General features: G+C 44.2%; 1 protein-coding gene across 6 annotated transcripts in view; it reads left to right on the top strand.

Annotated features, from left to right (window-relative positions):
• The window catches only part of cntln (centlein, centrosomal protein), a 432,461-nt gene that overhangs the window by 195,644 nt on the left and 215,531 nt on the right, over positions 1 to 21,286 (top strand). For all 6 annotated transcript variants that reach the window (XM_052019932.1, XM_052019931.1, XM_052019933.1 and 3 more), the window contains one exon: positions 9,655 to 9,755. In XM_052019932.1, coding sequence (XP_051875892.1) covers positions 9,655 to 9,755 — 101 coding nt within the window. The remainder of the gene's footprint in view (positions 1 to 9,654; positions 9,756 to 21,286) is intronic.

The following is a 21,286-nucleotide window of genomic DNA, read 5'->3' as shown; positions in this document are numbered from 1 at the left end:
CCATGCAATCAGATGTTGAATTATCAGTGTTTTAGTGTAATACTCTGATATTCTGTGATTACTGGTAAAATGCTCATTTTTCCCTCATTAGCATAGGATATGGAACACCATTTGTTCCAATCTACTACCATTTCAGTTTTAATACATTTTGCAATGATTGAGATATCTAGTTTCAGCTTCGCATTTTACTCCTGAACTGCTGAAGGTGTGGCATGGTTTTGTGGATATCATGTACCAGGAGCTCTCTGGATTTGCCACAGAATCATTCCTGATTTAGGAAAGATACCAGGGCTGCAATGACCAATGATCTCTGTGTCAGGTTAAATGGAACATTCCTGTGCGTGCTGAGCCTTTTTGAGAGTAGCTTCTTTAGACCTATGTCTGATTGTGTGGGCTTGTGGGGGTTTGTAGTTCTTGGGTAAATTTTCTGTTAAAATAATCATTGCATTGGTACACATTTCATTCATGTGAATTGCTTCAACAGTTCTATTTCACTGGATTTTCCTTAATCGCCTAAACATCATGTGGACAAAGAGGTAATTTTCTCAAATGTTTTGCAGGTTTCAAGGATCAACAAATTAAGTGGCAGTCAAGATATTTCACATTAGATGATGAGGTTGTGGTTGTGGATATCAGGTTGTGAATCTTCATATTGAATGTGCAAAACCATTTCAACTTAACTGTGAAGGACCACCAGAATATATTATGTCTGCATCTAGCATCCATTGAAACAACTGTACAAGGCATTGGTTAGGCCACACTTTCAATATTGTGTGCAGTTCTGGTCACCCCACTATTAGAAAGGACGTGGTGGCACTACATAGATTGCGTAAGATATTCACAAGAATGTTGCCTGGAATTGAGAGATTTTGTTAGAAGGAGAGGTTGGATAGGCTAGGATTGTACTTACTGGAGCAAAGGAGGCTAATGTGTGACCTTATAGGAGTTTATAAAATTATGAGGGCATGGATAGGGTCACAGTCATACTCTTTATCTAATGGGCAGGGGAGTCTAAAACTAGAGGATATAGGTTTAAAGTGAGAATGGAAATATGTGAAGGAGATCTGAGGGGCAAGTTTTTCACACAGAGGGTGGTGGGTATATGGAACAAGCTGCCAGAGGTGGTGGTAGAGGCAGGAACAATCACAGCATTTAAAAAGGTACAGGGTTAGGAAAGGAATAGAGGGATATGGGCCGAATGCAGGAAAATGGGATGACCGTAGATGAGCTTTGGTCAGCATGGATGAATTGGGCTGAAGGCCTATTTCTGTGCTGCGTGATTCTTATGACTCTTAATGTAGTGCAATGTAAGTCCAATATCCTAAGATGCGCTTCCAAAGCCCAAAGGCCCCTGCCAGGAATGTACATTTGTATAAGTAATGATAGCTGATTAGATCAAGCTGAAGCAAATAATATTCACCCTTAATTATTTGCATTGTGAGCGTCATTAAATATTTCAGCAAGATTTCACAAGGGATTGTCAATTTAAAGTAACAATTCTTTGACTTAAGTTTTCCACACAATTGAGTAATAGAAAATAATTAATCAACATTGTAATACTTTACCCCTTGCAAATTCTTTTTCTTTCTAAAAACTATTTTTTGAGTGGGTTAATTATTGAAATGTTTATTGATCACAATTTATTTGGGGCAGAAAATCCTGCACATTCCTCCTGTCTATTTAAACCTAATAAAAGTTTCAATATTATTACTATTATTATGAGAATTATTATTGTAATTAGTTAATCAGACCTGAAACCTTAATTTCAAACATAGCTAATTTGACATCAATGTTATATTTGTGTCCTAAAAATACATTTCTCAAGTAAAGCAATAACTTGAACTTGCTTTCAATATAGCAAAGTATCCCAAATGATCTTAAACAAAAATTAATGTCAAGCCAGTATCAGGTTGGGTGATCAAAAACTTAATTAAAGAAACCAGTTTTGTGGATTTCAGAAGTGGAAAGGATATTTGAAATCAAAGAAATTTTGAAGTATTCTAGACCCTGATATCTAGATGGTTGAAATCGTGTCATCAAGAGTGGAAAATACTTAGTAGGGGCCAGAGTTAGAGAAGTCTAGACAGATATTGAGGGACGTGATCCTAGAGGATTTTGGACTTAGGTATGCAGACTTCAAAATTGCGGCATTAATGAACTGAGTGAAAGTATGGGTCAGCAAGCAGAGGTAATGATGTAATGATATTGAGTGTACCCATTCTAGAGTCTTAAACTTAAGTCAAGGCCTTAAGTCTTATGGGTGTCTATCAGTATCCTCACTTCAGGGAGATAATAATCTATCAACCTATAATGCGTAGATGAATTTACTTAAGAACTTTAGTTTCTTTTCTGAAGGGGTTTAACTGTCAATAATCACTATTTTGAGCGGTGCGTCCCCCCTTCCAACCAAGGAGGAGATGCCTCCAGAAAGCAGATTTAAACACAATTATTTTGTTTTAAATGGGGCACTGTAGTGGCCCGGACCCGCAGGACTTGAACCGCCATCGGCAGCTGTGGGCGCACGCGTGGGAGCGCGACGCGAACTAACTGCGACGCGGACTAACCGTGGGGCAGGCCTTCCAGCGGGGACCGCACATCACGTCCGCCGGAGAGGCTCTCGGTTACTTTGGCAAGTGTGCGTGCTTTGTTTCAGTCAGTAAGGTATGCTCCAGTCCAGCCGCTGGTCTCTGTGTTTTCTTTCGTGCCACGCGCTGCGTTCGGCTACATTTGGTGACCCTGATGCTCCCAGACGGCATCTGGAACCCGAGACATGAATCCCAACGACTTGCACAATGCAGTCTCGCTCAATCTCCCAACTTTCTGGGCCGCTCAGCCCCACGTTTGGTTCGAGCAGGCTGAGGCCCAGTTCAGCATCAGAGGCATTACAGCCGACACCACGCGGTACTACTACGTGGTCAGCGCGCTTGACCAGGACATGGCAGCGCAGATCATCGACTTCCTGCACCATCCGCCTACGGAGGATGGGTACATTAAAATCAAGGCACTCCTCCTCTGCACTTTCAGACTCTCCCGCCGTGAACAAGCCGCGTGGCTCCTGCGCATGGACGGCCTGGGCGACCGCAAGCCATCCGAGCTGATGGACGACATTCTGGCGCTCATGGATGGCCATAAACCCTGCCTCCTTTTCGAGCAGCTGTTCCTCGAGCAACTGCCAGAGGATATTCGCCTCCTCACGGGTGAAGATTTCAGCAACCCGCACAGCCTTGCGGCCAGGGCGGACAGTTTGTGGCAGAGTAAGCAGCGGGGAGCAGCTTCCATCTGCCTAACCACGAACGCGCAGCCTAAGGCCAAGACCCCACAACCGAAACCGCCGAGACCCACAAGGGACAAAGACGAGGGTTTGGACCAATGGTGTTTTTACCATCAGAGGTGGGGGTCAAACGCGTGCCGCTGCCGTCCACTGTGTGCCTTCCCGGGAAACGCCGGGGCCGGCCATCGCTAGTGGCTTCGACGGCTGGCCGTCGCGACAGCCTCCTGTTCCTCTGGGACTGACACTCCAGGCAACGTTTCCTGGTGGACACCAGGGCCGAGATCAGCATCCTTCCCCCCTCAAACATGGACACCCATACCGTGGCCCCAGGCCCCGACCTCACTGCCGCGAATGGCACCACCATCCGGACGTATGGCTCGCGTACCATCCCTCTGCGTTTCAGCCCCAGCTGTTTTACCTGGACCTTCACGGTAACAGCGGTGTCGCGGCCGTTACTAGGGGCAGATTTCCTATGGACCAGCCGCCTTCTGGTCGACCTGAAAGGCCGGCGTTTGGTCCATGCCGAGACTTTCCAAACCATCCAGCTCAGGGAAGCCCAGTTCCCTGCCCTTCACCTGGACTCCGTCACGCTCTTGGGTGATGAATTTGCCAGGGTGCTGGCGGATTTCCCCTCCATCATCACCCCACAGTTCTCCACTACCGACCCCAAGCACAGTGTACAGCACCACATTCCCACACAAGGACCACCGCTGCACGCCTGGGCCCATAGGCTGCCACCCGACAAGCTTTGCCTCGCCAAGGAGGAGTTACGGAAAATGGAGGAGATGGGGATCATCCGCCGCTTGGACAGTCCTTGGGCATCGCCGCTGCACATGGTGCCCAAGTCCGCAGGAGGTTGGAGGCCCTGCGGGGACTACAGGAGACTTAACGACGCCACAACCGCCGACAGATACCCGGAGCCCCACATCCAGGACTTCACGGCCAACCTCCACGGGGCGGCCATCTTTTCAAAAATCGACCTGGTCCGAGGTTATCATCAGATCCCCGTTCACCCTGATGATGTGCCCAAGACAGCCCTCGGGCTGTTTGAATTCCTAAGGATGGCCTTCGGCCTCAAGAACGCCGCTCAGACTTTCCAGAGGCTGATGGACTCGGTGGGGCAAGGCCTGGATTTCGTTTTCATCTGCCTAGACGACATCCTGATGGCCAGCAAGTCATGCAAGGAGCACATGGCACATCTGTGCCAGCTCTGCCGGCGCCGGAAATCGACTTCTTGGGCCACCGGGTCAACCAGCATGGAGCCGCCCCGCTGCTGGACAAAATTTTGGCCATCCGCCAATTCCCCAAGCCCAACATGGTCAAGGGCCTGCAAGAGTTCATGGGGATGGTGAATTTCTACCACTGGTTCGTGCTGGTGGCAGCGTGCATCATGAAACCCCTGTTTGGTCTGATGGCTGGCCAGGCCAAGGAGGTGGAATGGGACGCGGAGTCCACGAAAGCCTTCGAGCAGACCAAAGAGGCGTTGGCGAAGGCGGCCCTCCTAGTACACCCGAGAGTCGATGTACCCACGGCGCTCACAGTTGATGCTTCCGACACGACGGTTGGCGGAGTCCTGGAGCAGCTCGTCGAGGGCCAGTGGCGACCGCTCACCTCTTTCAGCCAACACCTGCGACCGCCAGAGGTGAAGTACAGCGCTTTTGACAGGGAGTTATTAGCGCTCTACCTAGCCATCCGGCACTTCGGTATTTCCTCGAAGGACGGGATTTCACCGCGTATACGGACCACAAACCCCTCACCTTCACCCTCGCAAAGGTATTGGACCCATGGTCGGCTCGGCAGCAGAGGCACCTCTCGTTTATCTTGGAGTTTACCACCGACATCCGCCACATCGCGGGGAAGAACAACGTGGTCATCGACATGCTGTTTCGTCCCCACATCCACTCAGTGACCACCTCAGCCCCAGGGCTCGACTACACGGCGCTGGCGCAGGCACAACAAGCAGACACCGAGATCCCGGCCTATCACACCACCGTTTCAGGACTCTGGCTGGAGGACGTCCCCATCGACCCTACAGCGGTTCAGCTCCTGTGCGACACGTCGACTGGCAGATCTCGGCCCATGGTACCAACAGCATGGAGGCGGCGGGTATTCGATGCGCTACACTGCCTGGCCCACCCATCCATCCGGGCGTCCATCAAGTTGGTCTCAGACAAATTCATCTGGCATGGCCTGCGCAAGCAGGTCGGACACTGGGCCAGGACTTGCTTACACTGTCAGACCGCCAAAGTCCAGAGGCACGTGAAGGCTCCCCTCCAACAGTTCCAACTGACGCTCGGCAGGTTTCAGCACATCCACGTGGACATCATCGGCCCCCTTCCTGTCTCCCGGGGCGCCAGGTATATCTTCACCGTGGTCGACAGGTTCACCAGATGGCCGGAGGCCGTGCCGCCAGCGGACACATCCCCGGAGTCCTACACCAGGGCGCTCATCGCAAACTGGATCGCCAGGTTCGGACTTCCAGCGGACATCACCTCCGACAGAGGGGCACAGTTCACGTCAGGGTTGTGGACAGCACTGGCACAGCTCCTGGGCACCCATTTACACCACATCATGGCGTACCACCCACAGGCCAACGGTTTGGTCAAGCGTTTCCACAGGCACCTCAAGTCAGCCCTGATGGCGCGCCTCAGAGGGCCCAACTGGACAGATGAACTTCCCTGGGTTCTACTGGGCATCCGCACGGCCCCCAAGGAAGACCTGGGCACCCCCCTGACGGTCCCGGGCCAGTTCGTGCCAGAGGCCCAAGGTCCAGCAGGGACTCCAGCAGAAGTGCTTACGAAGCTGCGGGACAAGGTGGGGAGCCTGGCACCGGTTCCAACCTCCAGACATGGCACTACACTGACTTTTGTTCCTAGGGATCTCAGGGACTGTGAGTACGTTTTCATTCGCAAGGGCATGCACAAGTCCCCTCTGCAGAGGCCGTACGAAGGACCCTTCAAGGTGATCCGACACAATGGATCTACATGTGTCGTGGAGGTGGGGGGCCGCCAAGAGACCTTCACAGTGGACCGCCTCAAACCGGCGCATTTGGACATTGGACAGCCCCGTGCAGGTGCCCTCACCGTGCTGGCAGGGCAGGCCACCCAAGATGGACACACAGACTGGGGATCCCACGCCCCCGATGGGCGATACTGGGGGTGGGTGGTGTAGCGGCCCGGACCCGCAGGACTCAAACTGCCATCAGCGGCCGCGGGCGCACGTGTGGGAGTGCGACGCGAACTAACTGCAACGCAGACTAACCGCGGGCCGGGCCTTCCGGCGGGGACCGCACGTCACGTCCGCTGGAGAGGCTCTCGGTTACTTTGGCGAGCGCGCGCGCTTTGTTTCAGTCGGTAAAGTGTGCTCCAGTCCAGCCGCCGGTGTCTGCGTTTTCTTTCCTGCCACGCGCTGCGTTCGGCTACAGCACATTTATTTTGAGGAGTAATTCTAACAGATTATAATTCTACAAAGGATTTCCAAACACAAGTACAATTCTTACCGACCAGGAAAACATACCAATGAGTTGCAAACGAACAGATAGTCCGTCACAGGAAGAAGGCTCTGGGAAAAGATCCTTGTCGGGTCATGGCTGAGGAGTGGACTCTATGTCTTCATCTCTGTAACTCCTCCCCACCCTTACTGCCTTCTTTTATATACTTTTTTTCTTTGCTAGTCATCTAGTGATGACCTCATCTGCGTGTGATGTTCTCACAACTGCTCAGATGGCTGGAGCCTTAGGTTAATATAGACAATGTTGTTTCTTCTGATTTGGTTGCAGTCTCAGTTAAGTCAATAGGCCTTCTGAGCCTGCTTCTCAAGAGGATGGGTAAATAATACTAGTTAAACATTAACAATAAACATCTTGAACCTTGAACAGTTTCTTCTGCTGTGCTAAAAAGGCAAGTTTAGTAAAAAGCCTCCTGACCCTGGATGGTGAATATCCATCACAATGAGTGAGCAGGAATTGACTGAGGCTACTTTTTGGTTACTGACCTTTAGATAAGGATAGCTACAGCATTATACATAGTATGAATTATGTATAGAATGCTAAAATATTAGAAATTATAGAATAATTTTAAAGAATCTATAGTTGGAGACACTATAATCTTTTGGAAAAAGTTGTGGTGAGAGTGTACCAATATTTAGCTAACTTTAGCTTAACAAAGGAGAAAATAGGAATAAAAAGTGTAAAAATAAAAAAATTATAAATGAAAGGTGTTGCATTTTGGAACATCAAATCTAGGTAGGACTTTCACAGTGAACGGCAGGGCCCTTGGGAGTGTTGTAGAACAGAGGGACCTTGGAGTACAAGTACATGGTTCACTGAAAGTGGAGTCACAGGTGGACAGGGTGGTGAAGAAGGCTTTTAGCACACTGGCCTTTATAAGTCAGGGCATTATTAAAGTTGGGAGGTCAGGGTGCGGTTGTACAGGGCGCTGGTGAGGATTCACTTGGAGTATTGTGTTTGGTTTTGGTTGCCCTGCTATAGGAAAGATGTTATTAAACTGGAAAGAGTGAGGAAAAAATTTACGAGCATGTTGCCAGGACCTGAGGGACTGAGTTATAGGGAGAGGTTGGACAGGCCAGGACTTTATTCCTTAGAGCATAGGAGACTGAGAGATGTTCTGTAGTGGTGTATAAAATCATGAGGGGTATAGATGGGGTGAATGCCTTTAGTCTTTTTCCCAGTGTTGGGGAATCGAGGACATAGTTTTAAGGTGGGAGAGGGGAAAGATTTAACAGGAACTTGAGGGGCAACCTTTTTACACAAAGGGTGGTATTTATATGGAATGAGCTACCAGAGGAAGTGGTTGAAGCAGATACAATAACAATTTTTAAAAGACAGGTGGACAGGAACATGGATTGGAAAGCTGTATAAGGTTATGGGCCAAACGCTGGCAAACGGGACTAGCTTGGATGGGGCAACTTGGTTGGCATGGACCTGTTGGGCTGAAGAGCCTGTTTCCATGCTGTTTGACTCTTTGACTCAATGTACAGTGGTTGGTTAACTTACTAGCATGTGCTTGGGATGTGGGATGAGCACTGGGGGAAACCCAGGGAGAACGTGTAAATTCCTCTCAGCAGTAGCTGTGGCTGAGAGTCAAGAGCACTATCTGCTGTGCTGAGCTGTGTCATTGTGTGGGGTAATTCTGACCACCAGTACTGTCACTGAGGAACTTGCATTTTCTCTTTGTGTTAATTGATTTGTATGAATTATCTTTAGCATAGGTAGGTGGCAGGAGAATCGAGGGTTGTTCATGGGCTTGCGTGAAATAATGGGTTACGAGGAAGTAAACGTGATTACAGGCCATCCCCAGGTTATGAACGCCTGACTTATGGACACCCTTACATATGATCGAGCTCTTATAATTTTATTAATTTCAAAAGTCTGATGTATGTGCAAATGTTTGTTCCTACAACCGGCAGAAGTAGGTTCCTCTCTTTTTCTCTCTCCTCTTTTAGTAATTCTCCTTTCTTATCAGTCTTATGTGCTATTAATGCCATTCAATACAGTACTGTGGAGGTACAGTTGCCATAATGAGTCATTTTTGTGTACTTTCTGACCTATGGACAAAGTCAACTTATGGACATCGTAAAAATGGAATGTGTTCATCACCCAGTGACGGCCTGATTGCTCAAAAAGCTGGTATAGAAATCAATGGGCTAAATGGCCTCCTCCTATGTCATAAGGAAACATGTAAAATTACATAGTCACTAATAAATCCAATTGATGATTCAAGAGAAGGTTGCTTTTTAACAAAGACAGTGATGAAAATGTGGAGCTTTGTGCCACAGGAATGGAAAGATATGCTGAATTGGGGGTGGGCGAGAGTGCTGACAAGGCTGAGTGGGAAGAGACACAAATGAACTATAAATGTCAACTTTGGTTGGCAAATTGTACTGCATATTTTATGTAATACTGTGTAATATACTATTCATAGAATGTTGTTGCTTTTAGATAAAAATAAAAGATAGGTTTGATTTTTAGTTGAATAAAACTGCCATCAAGTATCACATAATCAGTGTCTTTCTAGTGTTTTTCTAACAATACAGCAGATAATTATACAACAATACAATTATGCCATTCTGATTAGCAATGAAGTAAAAACAATCATTGGAATCGTAAGGAGATTTTTATAAATACATTTAGTTTAAAAATTGTCACTTATGGCTACCAGTGATAAATCAACTGAGTTTTGTCACATTGGAGAATACCTCACCAACTCCAGCTTCCTCTATTTCCTACACTTTTCAGGATCATCATTATTCTCTAAGTTAACAAGTTAGTTAAAAATACTCTTGTATGTAGAAGTTGTGTTTTTGTACAATGCAGCTATACTTGAGATTGCCAATAATCAGATCTCTGGTTTCTTACCTTGCAGTATGAACATTAGTGAGGAGCTGGACCATCTGAGAGTGCAGTCTGCCGTAGATAAAGCCACTATTCAGGAATTGACCATGTGCCTGCAGCAGGAGCGTGAAGGTGGGTCATCAGGGTGAATAGAAGATTATTTAGAACCGTATGAAGATTGTCTACAAGTATGAAGATGTTGAATCATTGTCTATCATGTGGATTTTTCAGTTTTTGTTTTTCTCTTTTCTGTTTGATAATAGGATGTTTGATAATACGATCCAACAGGGCTTTTGACTTGCCTGAAGCACCAATTATTTAACAGTGTTAATGAAATATGTGCAGACTGTCAATTAATATTTTAAAGTCTTTCTTCAGGATGAAAAGTATAAGTCGACAGCAGATGTACTGAACATAAAACCATTGTTTTGATGTGGCAAACGGCTTGATTTAGGCTTCTAGGTCTTCAATAATTTGAGATTTAAAAAGTAAAATGCTTTATGTGACTTGGTTTACATAAGTCATAATTAACATTTTGCATTTGAGCAAATTGAAAGCATTGAGAAAATTCACAAAACAAAGCAAGGGTTTATGATGGCATAAAACTCTCAAAGCGTTATTTTTCCAAGGGCATTTTTTCTTCCTCTTATGGAGTGGTGCAGATTCATTGATCTTACTGAAGTTTATCAATTGAGGAAAATTCTCAATCCAAACAGTGAAAAATTGTAAGCTTATTAATTTTGTTAATTTTCCAATTTGATGATTCACTTCAGTCTCTCAAAATTAAATCTGAATGCAGATGATAACTATTTTCTTCCTCAGTAGATTAAGTAAGTATTAAGTAAGATTAAATTTCACGTAATCTGTAAGTATATTAGCAAGAGAAAATTATTTAGAAATGATGAGGCTAACAACTTTATCTATGAAGGCCTTACCAGCTCTAGTGTGTGGTAGGTGATAGAAATTGAGTGCAACATAGCAAGCAGTGAGCTGAATAGTGAGCTCCAGTAGAAAGAGTGACACTTGTGAGTGTAATCATTTTTTTGCAATTGATTAAATAGGAGTTTGAATTGGTTGGCTAGGTGCATTAAGGTCAGTGTAATATCTGAGGTTGAGAAAATGGTTTATTTAGATGTTAAGGCAAAAGCAAAATACTGCAGATATTGGGAACCTTAAATAATAGACAATGCAAGAAAATATTGAGTCAGGCTTTATGTGTGGAGAAAGATAAAGAATTAATATTTCAGATTGATGGTCTTCCAACAGAACTGAAGTTCTGATGAAAGGTCGATATCTGAAAATTTCATTCTGTTTCCCTCTCGCTGCAGACCTGCTGAATGTATCTGGCATTTTCTGTTTTGGGCTCAGATTTAGAAGAATCATGGTATCTTGCTTTTGAATAAAGTCTGAGCAGGCTGGTAGAGAGGGAATATAACCAATGCATTCTGTACAAGAATTAGTAAGAAACATGCTTTGTAATTGACTTGTAACGTATTCCGAATTATGAGGAATGCTGTTCATTTGGAAGAATGCCAAGAGTTTATTGCTTTTTTTTGGAGGGTAGGTAAAATTCACTTGCTGTCTTGGAAGTTATTGCCCCATTCTCTAATTTCTTTCTACCTATAAGTTGGCACCCTGGCGTCAAAGAGGGCTGCAAATATATTAAAGTTCAATTTTATTGCAGTTATTTACTCATAGAGTCAAAGAAACGTGCAGCACAGAAACGGACCCTTTTGGCCCACCTCATTCATACTGACCGTGATGCGTATTTATGATAATCCCATTTACCCACATTAGGCCTGTATCCTTCTACGTCTTTCCTGTCTGTGTACCTGTCTAAACACCTCTTAAACGTTGTAATTGAATCTGCCTCCACCCCTTCCTCTGGCAGCTTGTTCTAGATATTCACTGCCCTCTGTGTGGAAAAGCATACTCCTCAGATCTTCAAATTTCTCCTCTCTCACCTTAAACCTGTTCCGTCAAGTTCTAGACTTCCCTGCCTTAGGAAAAAGGATTTTGACTTTCTATCTATGCTCATAATTTTACAAACCTCTCACCCCTCAACCTCCTACGTTCCATTGAGAGCAAACCCAGTCAATCCAATCTCTCCTTATTACTACAGCCCTCCATTACAGGCAACATCCTGGTGAATCTCATCTACACTCTATCCATTGCTACCACATCCTTCCAGTAGTGTGGCGACCAGAACTCTACACAATAGCTATTGTTTTATACAGCTGAAGTATGACATCCCAACTCTTATACTCACTGCCTCAGCTTATGAAGGCAAACATACCGAATTTTTTTTTACTGAAGAATGTAATCCAATTTTACATTTAGGAAATCCAACTAAATGGAATGAGTACCAAATAAGAGTCTTCCTGTACCCTTCTATATGTGTTTACTGATGTTGTGCTTGAACAGTTTGGTTAAGCAGTATGTTAAGTCGACATGTATATTTAATGAGTGCGACCAAAGGAATAGTTCAAATGTGAGCATGGATAGCGGCAACATGCACAGTATATGGGCTTTTTCTGACCTTGTGAAAGTTTTCAACTGTTTTCAGTTGAAAGGAACTGTGGAGCACCCTTGTCAAAGTTGGCCACCCGCAGAAATCCATCTCTATCTTGCTGCATGGTGGAATGCAGGCAGTAACAACAGACCCAATCTCAGTGCAGACTGGTGTCAAGCAAGGCTGTGTCAGGTCCCCAATGTGTTGCACCCCACCTCCAACAAACTTCCCACTAGAGTGGAACTAACGTACAAGATGAATAGGAAACTGTTCAAGTGACACCACCTCCACCCAGAATCAAGATCTCTCCAACTTTGGTCATTGAACTGCAGGATGCAGATCACACTTGCCTATGTACAAACTCGGAGCCCCAGCTTCTAGTCACCATTGACTCATTCACTGAAGCATATGAGAGAATGGGCCTTGGACTTAACATTAACAAAATAAAGATCCTCTACAAATGACATGCACTGTGCAACATCACTCTTCATCAATAAAGGTCCATGACAAAACGCAGGTAAAGGTGGATCACTTCCCAATCTCAGGAGCCACATCTTGGAGAAGGCAGGCACTGATAATTCACCATTGCCATCAGAGTACCAGCAGACTTTTCGACTCTCCAAGGAAAAGAGCATTTGAAAGTCACGACAACAAACCTAGCACAATACTGAGCAGCAGAGCACAATACTGCCCGGTACACTTCTGAGACGTGAACTGTCTAAGAATGTATCTCAAAGCACTGTCTATAGAAAATTCTCCAAGTATACTGATGGAATAACAGAACCAACTTCAGCAATCTCTCCCAGGCCAGTATCCTCAGCATTGAGGTCCTAATTATACACAATCCACAGCATCAGCATAACAGACACCAGACTCCTGATATGGACACTCTATTTCTAGTTCTGTCATTGCAAAGGATAACCAGCTAGCAGAGAAAAAGTGAAGTTCTCAAAGCTTCGTGAGAAAATGTAATATCTCCACTGAACTGAATCCTTAACCTATGACCACTTCAAAATGGAGAAGGAATTTTTAGGTTGGTGTCGAAAACCTTGAGTCCCTAAACAATAGAAGGAGCACATTACCTAATAAGCTACCCACCACCCATCCCCTCAAGCATCTCCAACCCCACCTGTAGCAGGATCTACAGGTATCACATTGGTTTCATCAGCCACCCCAGAACCCTCAGATCTGGAGACAGAGCAAAGCATCCTTGATCCTGAGGAACTGCATAAGAAAAGTATATTTAGAATAAAATTAGAAGTGTTTACTCAGTGAGTCCGGTAGCATCTGGTACTGACCTTTCATTAGAACCAGTCTTGTACTCCAGAGAAATGGCAAACAAGCCAGAAAATATTAGTCCAAATGCCACTATTGATAGATTGTGAGTTAAAATTAAGATCCAAACAAATTGGGGAAAAAATATAATCTCAATGACAATGACCACAATGATGTTAAAACCCTAGCTGGTTTTCAATTACTGCCTTCTTTTCCTGGTCAGTGTCTTTATGTGACTCCAGTCCAATACCTGAATGAATGTACTCTTCACTATCCTCTGAAGTCATCCAGCATAGTCCCACCATGATTATCTCAAGGCAACTGTTGGATGGGTAGTAAATGCTGGTCTTGCTGGAGATCTCCATATCCCATGAATGAATGAATTAAACAAAAATATATCATACAGACACATCCCAAAGCTCTTCCAATCAAGAAATTATTTTTGAAGTGGATTCATTATTGCCACTAATGCAAATATAACAGTCAACACGCAAAACAGCATGCTTCCCACAAAGAGTAAGTGAGATAACAGAATGTCCTAAGATCATTAGGGAAGAACTTTGGGCATTTTCTTTTCTTAGGAATAAGTGCATGGGTTCTTTTGATCACTCCCATTCCTCAGAGTGGATGGTGCTGGTTACCTGGCCCACTGGGTGTAGAAATGCTCAGTGTTCCTCCTTGATTTTCTGTTCCAGGGTAAACCTATCTCCTGCTGGTTTGAATCTCAGTGCTATTATTTTAAGAAAAGCTTGAGCAACTAAGTGACACACTTAGTTCTGTCTATATCTGGCTGATAGAGGAGGACAATCTTTTCTCCTGTCAGCTTCTTCCTTTCTGTTGGAAATGCATTTTCTGATTCTACAGAGAATTCTCCACACCCCCCCCCCCCATTCCCCCTCCCCAATACTGTTGACTAGTCTCTGTGATGGGAGTTAGAGGGGTACATGCCTCCTGTTGTTAATTACCCCTCAAAGCCCTGTGGCTCCCCTTGAAGACCTTCAGATCAGTGAAATAGTAGCATTTTGACAAGGCAGGTCACATGTATGGTTCTTTGCTTCTGGCCTTTTTAACAAAGGGATTGAACTCAGCTCCAGACAAGGTAGGATCCCATCTCTGTTTCTCCTCAACTATTTAAACTTAAGGGAGTATAAAAGCGACCTTCTACTTTTGTTGCTGGAGAATTATCTCTTTAAAGCTGTTGTCAGATCTTCTAGGCCTGTAGCCATCAAATGAATGCAAGCTAAAGCTTGAATCAACAAATTGAGGTCACAAATGCAATAATAAGCACTGCGTGCCTGACAATCAGCAGCTTTGATGTGTAGGATGACAGGAACATATCCTGTCACACCTGCTCCATGCAGAGATTCTTAAATTCTAGATTTCTGTTGCTTTTGTTGTTTTTCACAAAAGCAAAAGTTTTGGCCAGCCTAATTTGTGGCAGAAATTGTGCTAATCCAGCTGTTGTGAACTTAATGCTTTAGGACAGTAATGAATGGCTCCTTTGCCAAGTTAATCAGGCGTCAGCAATAATGGGATCTTCAGAGGCAATCTGCAAACCCATTTGCTGTTAGATTGTTCTTAGACAGTGTGTATAACTGCAAAATGAAAGTTGTCACTACTTATTAAATTATTGTGTCACTGAATATTTTATGTAAAAATCTATCTAAAATGTATCACTCCATTGTATTACATTGATCTATTTAAAAATAGGCAAAATAAAAATACTTTGAAACAATGCAGAGTAAAACTGAAAAGTAGTTCACTGTTAATTTTGTCATTGTTTCTTGCCACTGTCCATTAGGCAAGCAACTAATGCAGTAAAATTGTTTCTTTAACTGTTATTCTGAGCCTCTTACAGGAAACAGTCCCAATCCAATGAAGAACTCAGAGCTTAAGTTGTTGAAATAGTGATTGGTCTGTTTTTACACATTTGTACTGACAAGATTTGACTGTCAACTTGCTCAATTACACATTGATAAAAACTGTGCAATTAATGTGGTTAATATAATGGCATTTTGGCAAGACTAACCAGTGATTTTGGGTTAGTTTGAGACCACTGTTGTACTGACAGTGTACCAGAATTTTTAGAGCAGAGGTTTATGTGACATCAAATGGAAGTGAGGTGAACATATCAGGAGTAAGCCCAACTCCAAGTTTTCATTTCAGCAAGTTGCCATTGGTTTGAAGCAATATCTAGAGTGTTGGCACTGCAGTGTTGTGATTCTGACATCCTTTTGACTTCTCTGCAGTGCAACTTGCATACTTTTGCAGCTTCATTTGTAATCTGATAAATACTGGCGAAGAAGTAGCATTTTTGCATTAATTTTCTGCACACTGATCCTACTCTCAAAATTGGTTCCTGTTGGATTAAGATTTCATCAGTATCTTGCTGTGGTCATTTTTCAGTGAATGTTGATAACCCACTTTAGAGCCTTGTCTGAGGCTGTCCTCGCTGCATCTCCACATGTATGCATTTCTAGCAGTGTTAGCCAGCACCCCAGAGGAACTCCTTGATTTTATTTAATTGGTGCCATACAATTTTTAATGCCTACCTGAATCACCAGAAAAGGTAGAGGCAGCCTGGGTTTAATGTTTCATTCTAGCAGTTCCCCTAATAATGCTATTCTCCCCAGATATGCCATTTAATTGTTGACCTAAATAAAGATTTGGACTCAGGGTTTTTGTATCAACTTGCCAGTAAGAGAGCTGCCAACAGTGTCACCTATGATTTGTAAGACTGAGACAAGAGTATTTTGTACACATCAGATTAAAAATTGATCTCCTCACCCGTTGATGCCTCTTTGCCTTAGCCTAACATTATTTATATGATATTCTTCAGTCCTGCGCCACTTCCTGTGCTTGTATCAATTTATCTTTGAGGATAAAATCATAGGTAAACAATATTATGGAGAAAATTGATGAGCTGGAGGAATGTAACATTCTGGACTAGAAGTGACATCAACTCCACCTTCACTCAGAAAAGGAGAATGGTGTTGTCGGGATTATAGCAAAGAAATGACATACTGCAACTTCTGGAAATCTGAAATAGAAACAAAAATTGGTGGTGGTCGATCTAGTTGGTCAATATCTTGTAAGACAGAAATTCTGACTACTCTGAAAATGGAAAGACACATACCTAATGTGGGCATTGGGATCAGTGCATGTGAACAAAATGGTCGGCGTGCCTGTGGTGGATCGATGGGCTCATCTCTGTGCTGTACAACTCTGTGACTGTGTTACCGTTTCATGTAGTCAGATGAAAAAGGGATGGAGACCTGAAAGTTTAATATTGTTTCTGCCACCATGGATGCTGCTTGTCTGACTGAGTGTTTTCAGTATTCTCCAAAAGTCATCCTTCTTGCCTTCCATATTTACTATATGTAGACAACAAAGAGGATGTTGAATAAACATCCAATTTCAGAATTCACTCTGACCCTAACAAAAGCATAATGTCCTTAACTGTCTGTGAGAAAATTACTTTTAAAATCGTATTTCACAAAAAATATGATTGAATCAAGGGATGAATCTTGAAGTTACACTGAATGCCTTCTGATTATTTTACAACCCTTCCAGCTCCAAATGCATTTTCAAAAAGACAGACTTGAATTTACAGTGTGTTTCTTGACATCAGAACATCCCATGAATGAAGTACTTCTGAAGTGTCGTCAGTCACCTTTGTAGTATAAGCTCTGGAGCCAATTTGCATACAGCAATGTCCCGTAAAATGAATAGACAATCTATTTCATTGATTTTGGCAAGGTATAAATATTGTCCAGGACACCAGGAATAAATCTTCTGCTGTTCTTCAAAATGTTACTCTAGCACCTTTATGTTCACCTTTGAACAAAGAGGTCCTCAGTTGAATGTTACATCCAGAGGTCGTGGTACATATTGGTACCAATGACATAGGTAGGAAAAGGGATGAGGTCCTGAAAAAAGACTATAGGGAGTTAGGAAGGAAGTTGAGAAGCAGGACCTCAAAGGTAGTAATTTCAGGATTACTGCCTGTGCCATGTGACAGTGAGTATAGGAATAGAATGAGGTGGAGGTTAAATACGTGGCTGAAGGATTGGAGTAAGGGGCAGGGATTCAGATTTCTGGATCATTGGGGCCTCTTTTGGGGCAGGTATGACCTGTGCAAAGAGGACGGGTTGCACTTGAATCCCAGGGGACCAGTATCCTGGCAGGGAGGTTTGCTAAGGCTACTGGGGAGAGTTTAAACTAGAATTGTTGGGGGGGTGGGATCCAAACTGGAGAGACTGGGGAAGAGGTGTTTGGCTCTCAAATAGAGAAAGCTAGTAGTAGGTACAAGAGGGAGGATAGGCAGGTGACAGAGAAGGGACATGCTCAGACCAGTTGAGATGTGTCTATTTTAATGCAAGGAGTATTGTGAACAAGGCGGATGAGCTCAGAGCTTGGATAAATACTTGGAGTTACGACAAGGTGGCCATTACAGAGACTTGGATGGCTCAAGGACTGGAATGGTTACTTCAAGTGCTAGGTTTTAGATATTTCAGAAAGGACAGGGAGGGAGGTAAAAGAGGTGGGGGAGTGGCACTGTTGATCAGAGATAGTTTTGCGGCTGCAGAAAAGGTGGACGTCATGGAGGGACTGTCTACGGAGTCCCTGTGGGTGGAGGTTAGGAACAGGAAGGGGTCAATAACTTTACTGGGTGTTTTTTATAGGCCGCCCAATAGTAACAGGGATATCGAGGAGCAGATAGGGAAGCAGATCCTAGAAAGGTGTGAGAATAACAGAGTTGTTGTGATGGGAGATTTTAATTTCCCAATCATCGATTGGCATCTCCAGACAGTGAGGGGTTTAGATGGGGTGGAGTTTGTTAAGTGTGTTCAGGAAGGATTCTTGACACAATATGTAGATAGGCCTACAAGAGGAGAGGCTGTGCTTGATCTGATATTGGGAAATGAACCTGGTCAGGTGTCAGATCTCTCAGTAAGAGAGCATTTTGGAGATAGTGATCATAATTCTATCTCTTTTACAATAGCATTAGAGAGACATAGGAACAGACAGACTAGAAAGGCGTTTATTTGGAGTAAAGGGAATTATGAGGGTCTCAGGCAGGAAATTGGAAGCTTAAATTGGGAACAGATGTTCTCAGGGAAACGTATGGAAGAAATGTGGCAAATATTCAGGGGATATTTGTGTAGAGTTCAGCATAGGCATGTTCCAGTGAGACAGGGGAGTCATGAGAGGATACAGGAACTGTGGTGTACAAAGGCTATATTAAATCTAGTCAAAAGGAAAAGAAAAGCTTAAAAAAGGTACAGAGAGCTAGGTAATGTTAGAGATCTGGAAGAGTATAAGGCTAACAGGAAGGAGCTTAAGAAGGAAATTAGGAGAGCCAGAAGGGGACATGAGAAGGCCTTGGCGGGCAGGATTAAGGAAAACCCCAAGGTATTCTACAAGTACGTGAAGAGCAAGAGGATAAGATGCAAAAGAATAGGGCCTATCAAGTGCAGCAGTGGGAAAGAAATAGTGGAGGTACTTAATGAATACCTTACATCAGTATTCACTATGGAAAAAGATCTGGGGGATAATAGTGAGGACTTGCAGCAGGCTGAAAAGCTTGAGCATGTAGACATTAGGAAAGAGGAGGTGCTGAAACTTTTGGAAAGCATCAAGTTGGATAAGTGGCTGGGACCGGATGAGATGTACCCCAGCCTGCCATGGGAGGCAAAGGAGGAGATTGCGGAGCCTCTGACGGCGATCTTTGCGTCATTGATGGAGACGGGAGAGGTTCCAGAAGATTGGAGGGTTGCGGATGTTGTTCCCTTATTCAAGAAAGGGAGTAGAGATAGCCCAGGAAATTATAGACCAGTGAGTCTTACCTCAGTGGTTGGTAAGCTGATGGAGAAGATCCTGAGAGGCAGGATTTATTAACATTTGGAGAGGTATAATGTGATTAGGAATAGTCAGCCAGGCTTTGTCAAGGGCAGGTCCTGCCTTACAAGCCTGATTGAATTTTTTGAGGATGTGACTAAACACATCGATGAAGGGAGAGCAGTAAATTAGTGTATATGGATTTCAGCAAGGCATTTGGTAAGGTACCCCATGCAAGGCTTATTGAGAAAGTAAGGAGGCATGGAATCCAAGGGGACATTGCAATGTGGATCCAGAACTGGCTGGCCCACAGAAGGCAAAGAGTGGTTGTTGAGGGGCCGTATTCTGCATGGAGGTCGGTGACCAGTGGTATACCTCAGGGAACTGTTCTGTGGTCCTTACTCTTTGTGATTTTTATAAACGACCTGGATGAGGAAGTGGAGGGACGGGTTAGTAAGTTTGCGGATGACACAAAGGTTGGGGGTGTTGTGGATAGTGTAGAGGGCTGTCAGAGGTTACAGCGGGACATAGGATGCAAAGTTGGGCTGAGAAGTGGCAGATGCAGTTCAACCCAGAGAAGTGTGAAGTGGTTCATTTTGGTAGGTCAAATATGATGGCAGAATATGATATTAATGGTAGGACTCTTGGCAGTGTGGAGGATCAGAGGGATCTTGGGGTCCGAGTCCATAGGACACTCAAGCCAGCTGCACAGGTTGACTCTGTGGTTAAGAAGGCAATGGTGTATTGTCCTTCATCAATCGTGGAATTGAATTTAGGAGCTGGGAGGTATTGTTGCAGCTATATAGGACCCTGGTCAGACCCCACTTGGAGTACTATGCTCAGTTCTGGTCACCTCACTACAGGAAGGATGTGGAAGCCATAGAAAGGGTGCAGAGGAGATTTACAAGGATGCTGCCTGGAATGTGGAGCATGCCTTATGAAACCAGGGTGAGGGAACTTGGCTTTTTCTCCTTGGAGCGACAAAGGATTGGGGGGACCAATACAGGTATATAAGATGATGAGAGGCATTGATCGGGTAGTTAGTCAGAGGCTTTTCCCCAGGGCTGAAATGGTGGCCACAAGAGGACGTAGGTTTAAGGTGCTGGGGAGTAGGTATAGAGGAGATGTCAGGGGTAATTTTTTTTGTTCAGAGAGTGGTGAGTGCGTGGAATGGGCTGCCGGCAACTGTGGTGGAAGCGGATACGATAGGGTCTTTTAAGAGACTTCTGGATAGGTACATGAAGCTTAGAAAAATAGCTCTGGGTAAGCCTAGTAATTTTTAAGGTAGGGACATGTTCGACACAGCTTTGTGGGCCAAAGGGCCTGAATTGTGCTGTAGGTTTTCTGTGTTTCTATCCAAAGACAGCACTTCTGAATGTCCCATGCTTCCTCACTCCTGCACTGCTTACATATATTTGAATTTTTATACTTCAAGTTTCTGGAGTGTGTTTTAACACAAAAATGATCAACTGAACCACATCTGAAAGACAAAACAGTCACCACCTTCTGCGTGGCACAATTAGAAAAAAAACTATATCCTTCCCTGGTCAATAATTAAGTGTTTGGTCCAAGTAATAGAGGTGGAGAATGTAGAACTGCTCTCACCTCTATTTTCTAAAATGCATTTGTTTGCTAATGGAACACACTAAAGGCTTTCTTGTTGCACTATTCATTGGCAAGCTGGACGGTGAGGTACATTTTCTCCTTCTTGGTTTAGCTCTCCACAGCCACTAATTCATCAAATCTCTCTTCCATCTTGATCAGTTTCAAAGACCTTTGTAGGCTGCAATTGTGTAGCGCTCAGGAGTGATGGGGAATGTGCCTCAACCATTGGGGCTTGATCCCTGATTACCAGTTAACTGACTGTTTGTTTGTCCATTAATATTCTTCTCATCTTAAGATTCTTCTCATCTGCTTGGGGTTTTTGAGGAAAAAACAGCCATGGTTGCAAAGGGTACCCTTGATCCCACAGCAGTAATGCATCTGTTACTTCTCGGGGAAATGAAAGACTGGTTCACTTTTCACAGGGTAGCAA

Source organism: Pristis pectinata, chromosome 7 (genome assembly GCF_009764475.1).
Source record: "Pristis pectinata isolate sPriPec2 chromosome 7, sPriPec2.1.pri, whole genome shotgun sequence".
Lineage (NCBI taxonomy): Eukaryota > Metazoa > Chordata > Chondrichthyes > Rhinopristiformes > Pristidae > Pristis > Pristis pectinata.
This window is presented reverse-complemented; position numbering and strand designations above follow the sequence as displayed.